The following is a 17,133-nucleotide window of genomic DNA, read 5'->3' on the forward strand; positions in this document are numbered from 1 at the left end:
TAAGGAATCTTCAGTAACTGAAAACAACACAGGGGTTTGCTTCTCATGGGGAAAGACATAGGTCCTCTCAGTGGCAGCCTGGTGCCAACCAGTGCAGGTTCGATCCTGGAACTTTCTCCTCTAGTTAAAATTCAGTTCAAGTAGGACCCACTTAAGCAAAGTAGGCCAGATGATCTCCTGAGGTTATTTGCCAGATACGTAATTCAAGCTTCAGGCCTGGGGGCCAGGCTGCAGGTGGTTTATTTCCTGGGAGAAGGTGTTCGTTAAATGCTGCAGAGAGTCTTACTGTCCTGTTCCTACTCTTTGCTTTTGTTATCTTGGGAGTCATAAAATGTTTGTAGGAAATTGGCATTTTCTGTTCCCTCCTAAGTCATGGCTCTCGGAGTGGAGGAGTTAATGCTGAGACTGGTTTGTTGTTTGAAACTGACAAGTAACCCGTCATTAGACGCAAGTCATTGTACAGTCAGCACCGGGTTCTTCAGCAAGAAGCAGGATTTTCCTTCTCTGTATGAGATCTGTCAGCCCTTGAAACTGGTGCATTTAACATCAGTTACAGGTTTGAAAAAACAAAATAGACAGCTTTACCTATTTTTATAACTTCTAGTACTGAGAATATGTTACCCAAATCATGTATGTGGATTGTGAGTATACCAAAAGTTTTCAGTATGAGGCAGTTGCCTCAAGAGGGTTAGTCCATCTAGGATCACTGTTCAGTACGTGCCCTTACCTATTGGTTGGAGAAATTTCTTTCTTCCTGTTTATGCCTCTGGTTTGCAAGGCATACCTTGCATTAAGATACCAAGATATCCTCTTGACAATTCGAAGCTGCAGCCTTTGGCGCTAATGCACATCTTTATTAACCCCTTTAGATTTCAAGCTAGATCTTATGTACAGAGATGCAGCCCCTGCTTGCCGTGTTCTGAAGCTCTTCCCTTAACATTATGTAGTTATCACTGCCAGAGACTGGACTGTCCTTTGGTTTATCCCTGTAATGGCTGTTAACATCCAAGTTGGAGGCTTCTGAAATGTTACATGTGGAAGTATATCTCTTTGTTTTGTTGCTGTAACCTAATGTTCAGATACTGATGTATTTTGGGTACTGCCTTATGAATCACAATGTGAATTGTGCTTAATGTTCCCTTTCATAATGCGACTTCTCATACTTAATGTTTCAGTGCAGATCATGCTGTAAGGCAATGATAATTCAACATCCATACCAGACAAATTAATCTAATAGCCAGGAGCAGATGCATTAAAGATAACAGCAAGTACATAATGGTATTTCCCTGGAATAGCCTTGCTTTGGAAGACTGTAGCTCCGTCAACTTTGAAAATCCATCAGGGGAAAAAAGTGGTCTTGAATAATAAGGATTTGGTTTTTTTCTTGCAAAACAAAACCAAAACAACCTTATCAGATCATCTAATTAATCTGAGAAATGTTAGCTCTTCAATTCAGGAATCATTGATGCCTTTCAGTGCATGAAATTACTTGGTTTTGAGGTATTGGTTAAACTTATATCCAAGACAGTTCTGGAATGGTTTACGCAGAGCTCCAAAGCAACTTTCTAAAATACCTTAGTTTTCATTTGCACATTGTCTCAGGCTTATTAGTCTTTGTTTATATCTTAAAAAAATAAAATAAGATTATCTAGCATGATTTAGAAACTAGCATGAAAACGTTTTTTAATTATTTTCAGAAAAGTTCAAAGTTTGTGGGTTTGTTCATGTTAAAGTCCACTGTTTATAATTAAATTGCACATAGGAGCAAGCAACCAAGTGTGTTGTGAGTGAATCTACAACCATCCTTCAGTATGAGCCTGTGATTTCCCTCTGCTGGAATAGTTTTCTGCTGGACTAATGAAATAAATCAGTTCATGGAAGTGTTAAGTGAGTGACGGAGCAGAGTTGGAGATGGGAGTCGGCTGGGTTGAGCTGGTACTTCGTTTTGTGTGACTTTCACCTTAGAAGACTGGGGTTATGGTTTTGGGTTTTTTTTCTTCTGTCTTGTATGTGCAGTATTGGGAAAGTGTTTCTAGTGGAGCTTTCCAAATCAAAAACACTGCAGTGCTAACTGTGTACACCAAGAGCCATCTGCTCATTTCTTGGAGCAAGTAGTAAGGAAAGTAGCACATGAAATATTAAAAATAGTAGATAAGATGCAAATTACAGAAAATCTGAAATTTGGAGTGTGAAAACCTATGACAGTCTTAAACCGAACAGAATTCTGAGTTTGACCTTAGAAAGCAGAAACATGCCAGGAAATCTAGTTTCTGGTTAGCTTGTATATTAACATCAAAAAAGAGGGTGTTTAAGTAAAAAGGGAAAAAAAAAAGTCATTGGCTGTTGCACATGATGGTTGAAATAGCCCTTCTAATGTAACATGTGCTAATAAAAGTACACTTTTATGCTTAAGAATTGACAAGCTTACTAAGGGGGGTAATATGTAGCAGAATTTCACCTAAGGAAAGGATCTGGGTGATGATTCTAATATGAAACAATAAAGCAGACTTGCAGTAGCAGTGTGGGGTTTTGTGCTGCTAGTCCATGAAAGGTCAAAATTGAATGTAAAGATAATGTTTCTGGTAGAGTGATACTGCTGACACTCCTATGGTGGAAGTTTTGGGGCCTGAAAAATATTCCTGAGGGCTTCCAAGGCAGAGATTAGTGAAAAAACAAACTACAAGTATTTTGTAAAACATACATTTGTTAGGCGTTAGTGACCTTGGGTGTCTTCTCTGTCCGTTCTGGATAAATGTGCTGCTTCTCCTTCTATGATCTGCCTGCCTCAGAGACTCTGTCTGAGTTTTTTGTTGTAACAGTCACTTGTTTCAGCCTTGGCTAATGAAGGGTGGGCCGAGAATTCTTGCTAGCTACTTGCTCAGTATCATCATGATACTGATTTCACTGGGTGATTCCCTTGTGGCTTTTGGAGGTGGTTCCAATGTAAAATGGTTCTGTTTGGGAGAGACTATTTCCACATTTTAACTATCCGAAGATTAGAAGTGCAGAGATTTCCATCTTCCCCTTCTGAATGTTATGTCAGCACCAAGTAAGTGGTGGAGAATGGAAAAGTGAGTGCGTGCAAAGTAGGTAAAGGTGTGGGGGGGTGGTGGTAAGGACTGGATCATAATGTGGGAAAGACTGCTGAAAATGAGCACGTTGAATCTGTAAGAGATCAGATTGTTGATTTCTGCAAGCAGCACATACAAACAACATATTTTACAGCCATAAGCAATGAATTTGTCAAAGTGAAGCTATCTTTCCATAGCTTCTTCTGTCTTATATTCAGTACTGGTGCTAGAAAAAATAAGCATTTTTCTAGATCCTCTAATGAGCATAAGGACAATTCTGCTGAGACTGCAGTTCAAGTTTCACTGCATTGTTAAAGCAACTTGCTGCAGTGGAGGGTAATATTAATTCATCCTTTCACTGAAAAGTATTGAGCCTCTTAAACTCTGAACTGTACTACTGAACTGCCAGAGTGAATTCCGTGTGCTTTCAGTGTTAGTAGAAGAGTCCTTAGTGCGCTGGTATGATGGTTTCTGTAACTTTTAGCTCTCCTAGGAAGAGGAGGAAGATGCGTTAATTAAGGTTGCTAAATGGCTAATATTGGTGCCAGCTGATGGTATTGTCCTTTGGTCAAAGTGGTATGCAGAAGCTCTCTCTGATGGGCGCGAGCATAACTTTGACTCTACCTTTACATGCTGTGAAATTCCCAAATGATGAGTGCTTCTGTAGTTTTGTTAAGAGTCAAGGTAAGAAGGCTGAGGACTAATAAGACTTGTATTCATACTGATTTTACTCAGAGGCAGCAGTGTTTCTCTAGTTGACTGGTTTATGTCACAATCTGTGTACTCTATTTCTATGACAGTTTCTTCTCTTGTTAAGTTACTGAGTGTTATTTGGAGCAAAAATCACTCTCCCTGGACTGCTTTCTGCTTTTCATCCCATGCTTTCTGGGACAGATTTTGCTGTTGATTTCATTTGTTAGTTTGTAACTGTTAATAATCTCCAGAGTCCAGCCTAATTCTCTCCTCCAAACATGTCTCTTCTGAGCTCTGTTTATAATGAGAAAAGCAGAGCAGTCTCCTAAAACTAGCCAAAAGCATCGGTAATACAAACTTTACAGATAACTGAGGCCCTATTTGGCGCCTCACTCTAATTTCTCTGATCAATACTTGCCCTTGAAAGAAGCAAATGCAAATTTAATTGGCCTAAACCACAATAATATTACTTTGACAATGCTTACTAGGAAAAACAAACATTGCGTAAGTTTAAGTATGGAGATTTAGTCAAGTGTTGGTTAATTGAGATGCCTGTGTTATGTGGTGTTCTGGGATTGTTTGTTGTTTTGAAGATGCCCAGTAGGAGAGAGTTCGCAAGTGAAAAAAAGTTTCTAACAGTCAAGATAAATGAGGAAATCGCACCAGATGGTTTCACTTCTCTACTAAAGCAAGCATGGATGTTTTGTATGGGAGTTCTGTGTAGGACTGCATGTGTATTGAATGTAGCTGTGAGTGATGTTGCAGGAATGGTTCTAAGTCTGTTTAGAAGCAGGGGGGGAAAAAATCTTTCTCTGTAGTTGTGATAAATGTCAGATGCTTTCAGTACAGGAAAAGGTGGAAAAAACCTCACCCAACTTCAGGAATCAGAATAAAGGACTCTGGTAGATAAGGAGAGATAAGGTACAGGTTTCTGGCAGGTAAATTCAAAACAAAGCACTTGGGTTTTAAAGAAAAAAGATTGCTGGAGGTAAATGTGAGGTAAAGTATTCCATCCACTCCATACGTAAATACTGTAGAAAAATGGTTGGCTGACTTAAGAAAATTGCTTATATGCAGTTGTCTTTAATTCTGAACAGCACTCTTGAACCTCTGAGTATCTTCCAAAGAATTAAATACATATGCATGCTAGCTAATGAGTGAATGAAGATATAGCTAAGATGTATTAGTTTGGAGAAAGACCAGATGTTTTTGTTCATTCACTCATTAGAAACTTGGTATGTGTGCAGAAATCCTTTGTGTTAACTGGCAGGAACTAATTACGTGTACAGTTTTTACTATATATAAAGCTGTCAGCTTAGTCATTGTGGTAGAAGCTTTTATGTCCTTAAAATGTCTTTCATTCCTCACTTCTTCAGCTATAAAATTTACAAAACATAATTATGTCTATCTGATGTTTTGAGGAGATACTTGTTCAGAATTGGGGCAGAATCCTTCATAGGTTCTGAATGCGGACATCGGCATTCTTCTCATAATAATTTCAACTCAGTTTTATTGAGTTAGTTAAAAATTCTACCTCTGAATCTTTCTTCTTGACTTAATATATGGTAGGAGAAGTGACTTCTCAGCTAAAATAAAACTTTACTGTGTTATTCACTGGCATTGTTGGGGAATGTGCAAAATCCATTAGTGTTACATTTCAGAAAAATGTCAGCTGAAGGCATAAACAGATTACAGAGACACCCTCACAAGGGGTCTAGCCACTTGGATCAGATTACTGTCAAATTGATGAATGTGTAGAAATGAAGTTGTCCTTGGTATGCTTAAAAATAAACATATAATCTTGAATCGTATGATTTAGCTAGTTTGAGCTAGTTACTGCCTTGAGAAAAGTTAATGAGATTTAATTAATGTCCTTCAATGGCAATACTGTGTTTTAATCCACAGTACAGTTCCTTCTAAGTAGTCCCTTTACATCTGCTTAGTTTCTTGAATAGTTGTCTTTTTGTTGCAACGTTCAGTACATCCACTCAGAGTTTTTGTGTGTCTCCTTCTGTACCACAGGTGTTGGATTGGATTGAAAACCATGGAGAAGCTTTTCTTAGCAAACATACTGGAGTGGGAAAATCCCTGCATCGGGCTAGAGCTTTGCAGAAACGCCATGAAGACTTTGAAGAGGTTGCGCAGGTAAAAATGATCACGCGAAGGACTGTGCACTTGCTATGGAAATACATGAAACTTTCCTGTTCTGCCAGTGAAGGGCTGGGCAGAGGGGAGCTCCACTACAAAAAAAAAAAAAAGCAGTTCTAAGAACGGACTATTTTTTTTCTGTTGCAAGCTTTTATTTCCTTTCTCCTTTTCACTCCAGCTTCAATAAAAAAAACCCTTCCAGTCTACAGAGAGTGGGAGCCATGGAGCCCAACAGAGCTGCTGCTGCTATTATTACTATTTTCAAAAGCATGCTTTGAAATGTTGAGTCACAGAAGAATGAAAGCTGTCCTTTTAAAGTAACTTAATTCCATGGGGCTCTAGGATTTAAACTTTTGTGCAGCCTGTAAGAGAGGATGGAGATGAATTGAAAGCCCTGCTTCCTGACTTTAGGCTTGGGGAGCTCTCAGATCCCCATGACAGTCATCTGGGGGAGGGGGTGTGTGGACTCCTAAGAAAACAAGTGGGCCAGCAAATTGGCCAAGCTGGCTTTGGTTTTTTTTTCTTTAAATACAATTGAGTTTATGTATGCCCTCCTGGTCTGAATCACTGATATCAATGCTTTTTCCGTAGGAGGGCTCTAGGCTTAACCTTAAGTGGAACTGATGATAGAATTTCAAAACACACTTTTCTGTGAAAAAGAGTGAAGCCAAAAGAAATATTGATGCTAAGGAATACAGGGAGCATAACAAGAAGTTGGTTTGAGTGGCAGCCTCAAAAAGGGGGAGTGAGGTGAATAAAATCCATGAGAAGCTGAAGGCTAGAATCCTCCCTATTAGTAATATGCACTGTTTGTCCAGTCTTAATGGTTGCCAAGAGTAAACATCTTCAAGAGTCGTCAAGCAAAATTTTATTAAGGCAGGGTTGGTATAGTGGTCCTTTGTCAAAACAGGAGATGCATTATTAGAAAATTGCAAAGTGACATGCAGCAGCACAGTGGTGACACCTGCTATGGAGGATGCATCAGGAAGCGTGTTTACAGATTGCCTGTTTAATGGATGATTAAGATCTTAATAAAATGTTGTTGTAATTAAGGCCTTAGAGCACTGCAGTGACTGAGGACTTGAAACAGCATCAGAAAGTTTCCTCAATATTGATTTCCTATAAAATATTCCAAAATAATAAGCATTTTTAGTTTTGTATATGTGCATGCTGGATTTTCCATAGGCATGCCTAATACTACATTTTTAGTTGATTCTGTAATATTTTTCATGTGGAAATACTTATTTTTCTGGGTCAGACAAGCAAGAACCTATTTCTGTAAGACACTTAACAAAACTTGAATGATCTCATTCTTAATACTGTGATATCTGAGCAAAGAAGAAAACAATGTTTGAGTAACCAACGGGGATGAAGTATGTAAAGCTGTTAGTGGGATGTAAAATGTTAGAAAAGCATCTTGTTAATTTGCATTATACTTTAAAGTATAAAGTTGTAAAGCAAATACTTAGCAAAAACTTCCTAAAACTGAATGTTGCTAGAGTTTAAAATGATCTCTTTAGGGGATGAGTGGAATTTCTATTTTTGGAGATACTGAAAACTTAGACTGGTCAAAGAACTTAAATATACTTCAGGGGAATATCTTTTGACAGAAGGTTGGACAAAATGATCTAATAAGTAGGGGTTTTTTTCATCTCTAACTCTTGAATGTGTAATGACTGCAAGGAGAGGCACACCCTCTGAGTTGTTCCTCTTACTTGCTCTAAAACTGAACGTAAGCAGGCCCCAAAAGGCATTCCTGTTGTTGGTGTTACAAGGAAGATTATGTTGAAGTATAAGGCAGCAATATGCTGTCCTTTTCAAAGCATGAATATTTTTTGGCTGGTTTATTCTCTACCTACATTTCTGGTTGGTCCGGGTTTTGAGGTTTTGTTTGGTTTTTGTTGTGCTTTATTCTGTTGCTTTTTGGTTTTGTTTTTGTTTTGTTTTGTTTTTGTTTTTGTTTGGGTTTGGGTTTTGTTTTTTTATTTTGGTTTTTTTTTTTGTTTGTTTTTGTTTGGTTTTGTTTTGTTTTTGGTTTTGGTTTTTTTTGTTTGTTTGTTTTTTTTGTTTTGTTTTGTTTGTTGTTTTTTACAGGACCCTAGGCATAATCAGGGGTTTTCAGTCAGTTCTAGTCAGAAGTTGAGAAGAAGCGGTGTCAAGTGAACTGTCAGTGGCACAACAATGTTTTAGCAAATGCAGGGAGCCAACAGTGATGTTGAAATTTTTCTGATCGAAGGCTAACTCCTGATTTTGAGGGGAGCAAAAATTATTTCTTTTTTCTTCCCTTCTGCTTATTCCCTCATTCTTTTTTAATGTGAATGAGGTGCCACTTCCTCAGCAGCATTCAAAGAGATGTTAAAATAAGCTTTGTGTTGAATAGAAAAAATGTTCCAGAGTCAAGGGGCTGTGGGCTCACAAGTTATGCACTTAAAATTTTGTGTGAAATGAAGGCTTGTTTCTCTTCCTTTGGCACTTTTTTTGTTACCACTACAAAAACATTAGGTAGTCAGAACTCAGCCAATTCATAATCCTCCCTAATTTCTGATGTATAGACATTTGTGCTACACATACACGCTTTGATTTGCACCCACTATTGTAAAATTGTGTTGCTCTTCATGTAAAGCCTGTCCAGTACACTTTCCACTTACCCTTTTTTTTTCTTCTTTTTTCCTCTCTACCCATGATCATCTTTGTCTCTATGAGACCATTTAGTTAAAGTATCAAGACTTCAGATTTTAATACCACTGATAAACTTATGGCACAGTTTTTAAGTTAGCAGCACTGGATGCAGATACTTCCCCGCGCATTTTTGTATGAAATTCTAAGTCAGCTTCTTCTGTTTCAACTGTGCTCGATGCCTGCTTTTTGACAGTGGTCTATGCTCAAAAAACATGAAAGGTGTATGGCAAGAATTAATTGGTGGGATCTTTTTCCACGGGTAAGTTATTTTTTCCATGTGCAGGCTGGATATGAGTAAAGAATTCAAGTCTCCTTGGTGCAAAAGAAAAGTAAAAAGCAAAAAAAAAAAGTAAGAAAGACTCTTCCAAACCTCGTTTGAGATATACCTGTCGTTTCCCTCCCACCACCAGTTCCCACCTCCTTTAATGTTTTAAGAAAAGGTTATATATTTGAACTGGTTCTTAACTTTACCCATGAATGGCTGTAATATATCAAATTAAAGGTCCTTGTCTTACAGTGTGGCCATCACCAGATGCATAAAGAAAAGGGGACCGTATGCTTAAAAAGCTACCTGTACCCTGCCAGTTGTCTGGGCCTGTTTGGATGTCTGAAACTGAAGGGTACATCAGAACCACTGTTTGATAGTCACTGATGGACTTTTCTTCCCTTAATTAGGCTGGCTACTTTTTGAACCCATTTATGCTCTTGGAATGTATGCCAGATCCTGTGGCAATGAGTTACGCAATTTAATTGTTCCTTAGATGAAAAGTACTTTTGCTTTTTCATTTTAAGTGTGTTGTCTGATGCTTAAAAGTGATAGCATCCACAGTATTTAATGAGTAATCTATCTTAATTTTCTTTATGTTATAATAATTTGTACACCTTTGTTAATCTCCCTCCATCCATGTGTTGTGTATGTGTGTCTTTCCCCTCTCCAGTGCAATAAACTCCAGCTGGTATGAAATTCGGTCCGTACCTCCACTCACTTCTGTTGCTGTATTTATTGTCAGTACTACTCATTTCTGCAGTAGTCTCTTAAATTTACTTTTCTGTGATGTGTCACTTCATATGCTTTCTAAAAATACAGTGTTTGTTTTTTCTGAAAAACACGTAGAGAAGGTATCTCAACATGAAGACTAGAAAAGCAATGTGGTATATTTTTGGGGAAGGTGGTAAACTGTTATGGAGAGTCTCACCATTTTGGAGAAGAATGGTCGTGCCTTGGGGTACAGAGAGATGGACTAGGTGGTTCTTTTCCTGTGGGATTCGGCGAGGGTGTGCTAGTGGAGATACTCTGAGGTGGTGTTAATCTGTTTCAAAACTCTGTTTTGAATTTGTCACCATGAAGGCTCCTAGCAGCTTCAAGGAAGAACTCCTGGTCTTTCTGCCTAACCTTCTGTTTTCTAACTGGTGGCTGCCCTCCTTGGGACCAACATTTTCAAAGTCTTGACACTACTACTTTTTTCCTCCAAGCATTGTTTAGAAGTAAGCAGAGAGTTGAGAAAGGTGGGTAGTACAGCATGCCTATTTGCTGCGATTTCTATTCCATAGGGCAGTTATTATCTACCAAGAAAAATATTTATATTATATTTGAGCTATACTTGGAAGAGAAATTTTGGCGATAAGGCATGTGTCTGCTGTTAGGATTTGAGAATTGCAACCCCTTCTGAAGCAGCGTCTAGGCTGCGATCATTTCTAAGTACAGGCAGTTCACCATCCGGTTTACAGTGAGAGCTCTGATGTGCCTGGACCTGTGTTACACGGAAGATACCCCTGGAATTCATAAACAATGCTTCACATGTGAGAGAAAGTTTTCATTAGAATGGGAAACTTCTGTTTCAGCCATCTGCAGCTGGGTGTGGCTCTCTGGGTTGATGAAGTAGTTGCTGTTCAAGGAGTGCTTTAAGGCTCATCAGTCTTGCCCCTGGAATACATGTCAGCTGCGACCGTGGAAGTCAAACCACCAGAGCACACATCGGCGTGTCTTCTGGGCCAGCATGGCCAGAGCCCGTCATCTGCAGCATTGAGTAGTGCGTTCCCCACTGAAAAGCACGGGGTCATGTTAGTCTCACCAGGCTTTCCCAGGGAAGCTAGGGAGGACTTGTCTACCTCTCCGTGCAATTAAAAAGCTGAAGGTTAAGGAGGGGTTAAGATGCACATAGTCAAAATCAGGGAGCAGCATGGATTTAATTTCTTAAATAGATCATAACAAATGAAGGAGGAGCTGCTTCCCCCCCCCCCCCCCCCCCCCCCCCCCCCCCCCCCCCGATATATGAAAGCTGTACTGGGTCATGCTATCAGTCCTGGGCTTGCCTGGTATTTTGCTTGAGAGCCTGGGGGGTGGTGGTGGAGAGCTGGTATTTCCTGCCCCTTAGTTGAGTTTTAGGGCCAGGCTTTTGTGGCTATTATAATGTTAATTAGAGGTGTGATACTACATTCATGGCAAAGAAAAGCATATTTGCATAGGTTTAATTTATCTTGGCAAACAGTGTTTTTACCTGATATAATGGAGGTTGGGAGAGCATAGGAGGGCAAAAGGGAAAAGAGAAAGGTGTAGTTTATATTGTCAAGTTTGGTGTTTCTTTTTTTTTATAGTCTGTGGTTATCAGGAGATATGATGCGGTGACATAAGCAAAGCTTCTTTGATGTAGACTTGGCTTCAGTCTGTTTTCTCAGGAGGTTAACATCTTTCTATGCTTTCTTGATGAGTCTGTTTTGAGAACCATTCTAAGGCATGAAACCCCAAGGTTTGGCTCAAAAAGAGCACCCAAGTTTATAGGAAATGTTTGGAATCAGTCCTGTTCTGAATTAATGAGAAAGATACAGATGTAGGCTGCAAGTTCTAATCTTTAAGAGCTGTTAAACATCTCTCTCTCTTCTCTGGACCATAGTGCACTCAGCACATCAGGTACCAGACTTCATCCATTCTGTTTTCTGCTTTGACCCAAGTCTCTTATAGGATTTCTGATCTGCATTTGTTAATGTTATGATGTATTGGGACAATGTTCCTCTCTGACATTTGCCCATAGCTGACTTCTAAATCCTCATCTGTTGCTGCTGTTTCACAAATGATGATCCACTTGACACATGAATTTTGGAAACACTTCTGTAAGGATGGAGAGACGTTTTCTCCTGTGCCTGGTCACTTCCCACCTTCCTGTTGGATGTGTCGATCTGACGTTAAGCATTGCTACCAGCAGCTAGGACTTTCTCACCTCTAATAATACACATTTGGAAAGTCTTCTGGCTGTGACTATAGTGATTTTTCCAGTATTGAAATAGGCCAGTCTGCAAGTAATGAGACATTTAGGCTAATCTTTATTCTAGTTCTGAATATAAAATACTCATTCCAAGAAAGAATAAATAGGCTGCCAAGTTCTGGATCAAGGAAACATTTGAATAGACATAAATAAGGAGCTAAGGAATGAATTTATTCACAGCTAAATGAAAAAGTATCTAGAAATACAAAAGACCCTATAGGAAGATTATATTGTACTACCTTTAGAAAAGAAGAAAAATACATTTCAGGGTACTTTTTGTCCTTTCATTTTCATTAGTGGAGTGGATTTAAAATACACTGACTGAATTTTCTTTCATTTAATCCTGTGAAACTAACGTATTTCTCCACAGAACACATATACCAACGCAGATAAGCTCCTAGAAGCAGCTGAACAGCTCGCTCAGACTGGGGAGTGTGACCCAGAGGAAATTTATCAAGCTGCCCATCAGCTGGAAGATCGCATACAGGATTTTGTTAGGCGTGTGGAGCAACGCAAGATCCTGCTGGACATGTCTGTGTCCTTTCACACTCATGTTAAAGAGGTAAAACTGCTGCAAAGTTATAGTCATAACTTTAAGCCTTAAAACTGATGTTGTCCAATGTTAGTTCATTGTTAGAAACTTGCTATAGGAAGTCATGAAACCCCTATTGTACAATGAGTTTTGGTTTGCAATTCATTGCAGATTGGGAGCTGGGGTAGGGGTTGCTTTTTGTTTTGTTTTTTTTGTTTTGTTGTTGTTGTTGTTATTGTTGTTGCTGTGTGTGTGTTTTGTTTGTTTTTTGGGGGATTTAAAATTTTATTTTTACTTCCACAAGCAGCTTCTACCCTCTTTGTTGTGCGAGTACACATGCTTGTTCAGTCACAGGGAAGGGGGGAGGGTCAGATCAGGAAACTGATACAGCTAAAAGACAGCATTGTGGGGGAGAGACTGTGCACTTTTTGGTTTTGTTTTTTTATCCAACCAGCACTCCAGTGCAGTTAACTGAGTTGTCAGACACATGGTTAGACTGACACGATTCAGGAGACTGAAACACATGGCAGAAGTGCAAATCTACTTAAGGCAACCCTGCTGCCCAGAAAGACTTGGTTTTCTTTCTCTGTTTTACACATTGCATTTTGGTCTTGTAGATTGATGGTTCTTCACAACCTAAACAGCTTATCTGATGACAGTGGTTTGCCTCATGTTTGGAATTTTAGTCTCTTTCAAAGGTTGATCTGTATACACCAGGAAAAGGAAGATTCAGTCAAACACACTGAATTTTCAACCAGACTAATTTTCAGCTCTGATTCAGAACACTGATCATACGAATTTATAAATTCATCAGAGGGGGCTGAATAGGCTAGAGCAAGAATAAGGACTTCAGTAAGGGGGTTTGGTTAAAGGTAGTGGCAAATGTCAGTAATGGTAGATTACCCGTTTTTTATTTACAGGTCATATTAAATCTCACTGCTCAAACTAGGTGAAAATATGAAAGGTTTCTGGACCACAACATGTCAGAGTATGTCTTCCCTTCACCCTACATAAAGATGTGGTCTGTTCAGTGGGGAAGTATACTATTCAAAGTAGCTTCTTCAGCAAAACCTTGTAGGGGATAAGAGTGGGAGTTTTTTGAATGTGAAACATCTGCTTTGCACTTGAAAAAAACGTACAAGGCAGTTGGTCTTTGAAGAAGGTCAGGATTGAATTACTTTTTAGCTCTAGATGTGAGTACATAGCTCCCCCATCAGTTCTCTGTTAGATGCTTCCTTTCTGATACTCGGGACTCTTGCTGTTTAAACAAAACATAAGTGCTATATCTTAAGCTATTCTTAGGGGACAACTTTTTTGTTCCGCTTTTCTCAAGTACACAGTGCTGTCCCATTACCTGTTGTGAAGCACAGGAGCAGTCAGCTGCTGGAACACATTAATTGTTTCTATAGATTTCTTCATTACCTGTTTTTCTTAGTATCAAGAGCAGCAGCTGGAATGGTATTTAGATGGCTACAGTTAGTTGTAGTGATGAAAGACTGAGACTGTAAAAGGATTTGCAAGGAAAGGGCTTTAAAAAATCCAAAAAAACAGAAGGCAGACTGATCTGTGAGTCAGTGTTGAGTAATTCTGTGAGGCTGATTCCAGATGTGCTGGAACGTTGCCACTGCTCCTCTAGATAATAATGTTTTATTGGGGGGGGGGGGGGGGGGGGGAAGATAATTCTGTATCTTGATTTATTTCTTTGGGAAAATGGTTATTATTGTGACCCTGTAAGCGCACACAGCTGTTACTATGGCAGCCTCTTTGCAGCCTGGACTTTGGGGGAAAGGTGCTGTGGCTCATGTACGCATGTTGGATTTCTTTGTTTTTATCATGTAGCTGAACTTCATACCTCATAAAGTGAGGAAAATTAAGAAGAGTACTTATTTATGTAAGCAAGACTATCCTTTTATTTATTTGCATTTTACTTGAAAATACAGATGAGAGAGTGAGGCTGGCAGTTCATATTTAGACTAGTCCTTTAATAAAGATGCAAAGAAATAACAAGCTCAAAGCTGTCTTGTGCTTTCTGTATTCTGATGTGTTTTCAAGAGTATGTTGTTTGTTACCAAACATGCATGTGGAGTGCTGGGAAGGCATCACAAAGCAGATGGAAGATAAAAGTGCTCTAAACCTGAAAGTCATCCATGCTTTGTTGGCAGGAGAATTCTGTTTCTCCTGCAGGATGTGGGAATTCACTGAAAAAATTAGTGCATACCTGTAAGCACATAACCTTTCCTCTGTATAGCGGAGTGAAGAAATTAATGTGTGTGCTTAGCTAGTGAAGAGGAGTTCAAGTGGTAGGATAATATACTAGCTGTTGAACTGGAAAGAGATGCTTCAGTTGTTTAAAAAAAATACCCGAAAAAACCCAAACAAATCAAACCCAAACACCACCAACGCATTTTGCCCTTCAAATATTCAGGGTGAATTTTGTTTGTTGTATCTTTTTTGTGTTTTCCTGGTCTAAAAAACAGTCATGAAGAATAAAAATCCTGTTGTGTGTAACAGTTTGGAGGAAGCCACAGAGCCGAGAAAAGCTGGTAATCTGAGTTGTTGGCTGTTTTGAGACTTTAAAATCTGGCTCCGATATCCATCCAATCCCTTGATTTTTTTGAAGTAGGATGTTTTCTTGTGTTTTATTCTTTTTCCCCAGAAATACATCATGTTGAATGAATGCTCCTCATCTGGATGAGAGCATTCCAATACTACCTCTCCCCTGTAGCTTTATATAACCTTTATACTTGGCACAGAATTTGATTGCAACTTTTCCCATCTTCCCTGGGAAGCATTAGTCCTGCAGTGTCTGTGCACTACTGCACTGTGTACTGTTACTCTGTTCACGCTTAATAAATCGGTGCAGTTTCTGCTTGCAGAAGCAGCATGCTTGCCACAAAAGCAATAGATCAGCTTGATGCATCCTGGAAGTAACAGACTTTTGCTATACCTGTGCACAAAGCAGCCGTGTAGTTTGTGTGCGGCAGTCTGTTACGATGCACGTTGGAAATGCTGTCTGGCTTTAGCATTTTCAGAAGGTCTGTAGCCAGGTGGTTACAAACTGGTAGAGCTCCCTGTGGCTTACCTAGACTCGTAGACTAACCTCAACAGACCACATTTCTCACTGGGGAAAAAAAGGGATGTGTTCAAGGCAGCCAGAAACATGGTGTCGCCATTATTCATTTTGCTTAACGGTGGTCCAAGAAAATCAGTTGCTTGCTACATAGAAATCGTGATTCCATGTTGTTGTGCTATTACTAGTTTTAAGTTTGTAAGGTGGTAAATATTGATTTTTACTCCCATGCAAACAGTGAGAAGTTTCCATCTGTAAGCCAAATTTTTCCATAACTGATGCACTGAAGTTAAGCTGTGCACTGGCAAGCTTTAAAAGTGTTTGGGACCATAAATATCCCTATTGGAATCTTTGCGTTGGAGAGTACTGTGTCCTGGCAGGTTCTCAGCCTGAGGGTGGATAAAATGCAACTGAACATCTGAACATGTTGACCATTGCAAGACAGTGAATCCCTTATGGCTTTTGTGCCTTTTGACATTCAGTAATATATGGGGAGGGACAAGGTGAGAAAAAATTTGCACAGATAAGAGACATTTCCTAAATAAACTATTATCATAAAAAGTTGTGTGCAAAACATAGGAGCAAAAGTCACGATAGTCTTTGCTGTGAAATCTGTCAACAAGTAGAGATGAACAGGATTTTGGTGTGAATTCATATTCTTCCATACACATGTGTACAGACACACATACACACGCACTCTCTCTGAAATGGCTCCCTCAGCATCCTTGAGTGGGAAGACTGAAATCCTGGCCAAACCAGGTGTTTGTAGTAGTGCCAAAGCAGAGCAACAGATATTTTCCTAACTGGAGTCAAGTGTGGGAATATGGATCAGGCTGACTGTACATGGAAGAGAATGATCTCTTATGAGCCTGTTGGCTTTTTGCATATAACCTTTTGTGTGTATTCTGACAAGCTGCTTATAAAATAGCTCAGAGTGCTTTTTATGTGTACACAATACGCTTAATGGTGTTACTAGAAGATGTCTCTTTTCTTTGTTTCAACCTCAGTCTGTTCTGGTGCAAAGTGTGGTTTGAGTAAGACGAAAAAAGGAAAAGGGAAGTGGAGTTGGCTAAGATTTCAAACACAAAACCTCACTGTTCCTGAACAAAAGTAATGAAATAGTAGTCTGTGCAAGCTATTGAAGGAAGGTGGCATCATTTGAAGATGCCAGTGCATGGGAAGGCTGAGGAGGCCTTGCTCTGGCCATAATGTTGCTGATTCATTCACATCTAATGGTGAGGCATGTGTATTCGATTCAAATAAGCCTATTGATAATGGTCTTACTTTGTCTCACAACTCACTGCCAGAAACATGCCCTCCTTTGCATTATCTGGCATGGAAGGGTGTCCATCCATGCAGCCTTTTATTTGTTTCGTCCCAGGGTGGACCTTGAGGCGACAGACCTGCTCTTCTGGTTGCCTATCACTCCTGCATATTCTGAGTCTTCTGTTCTGATGGTCTACAGGTTAAATTTGGATGTCATAATGAGGCTGCTCTCACTTCTGCGTGCCCTTTCCAGGCAGCAGAGCAGCTTTTGGATGCCCTCATCAAACACTGAAGGCTCTGTCCCTTTAGTGTTTGTGCATGTGTAGTATTTGTATCATGTCATTATAACACAGCAGAATATAGGAACTGCGCTCTCTGGTCAATACTTCAATACACTGGTCATCTTACGCGAGT

The 17,133-nt window shown here is 39.5% G+C and overlaps 1 protein-coding gene across 5 annotated transcripts in view; it reads left to right on the top strand.

Moving 5' to 3' along the window:
- TRIO (trio Rho guanine nucleotide exchange factor) overlaps nt 1-17,133 on the top strand; it is a 255,928-nt gene that overhangs the window by 109,234 nt on the left and 129,561 nt on the right. For all 5 annotated transcript variants that reach the window (XR_005826742.1, XM_040585918.1, XM_040585920.1 and 2 more), the window contains exons 10-11: nt 5,787-5,909; nt 12,222-12,413. Coding sequence is in view for 4 of the 5 variants with exons in the window: in XM_040585918.1 (XP_040441852.1) it covers nt 5,787-5,909; nt 12,222-12,413 (315 nt within the window). In the remaining variant the exon portion in view is untranslated. The remainder of the gene's footprint in view (nt 1-5,786; nt 5,910-12,221; nt 12,414-17,133) is intronic.

The sequence above is a fragment of the Falco naumanni genome, chromosome 3 (genome assembly GCF_017639655.2).
Source record: "Falco naumanni isolate bFalNau1 chromosome 3, bFalNau1.pat, whole genome shotgun sequence".
Classification (NCBI taxonomy): domain Eukaryota; kingdom Metazoa; phylum Chordata; class Aves; order Falconiformes; family Falconidae; genus Falco; species Falco naumanni.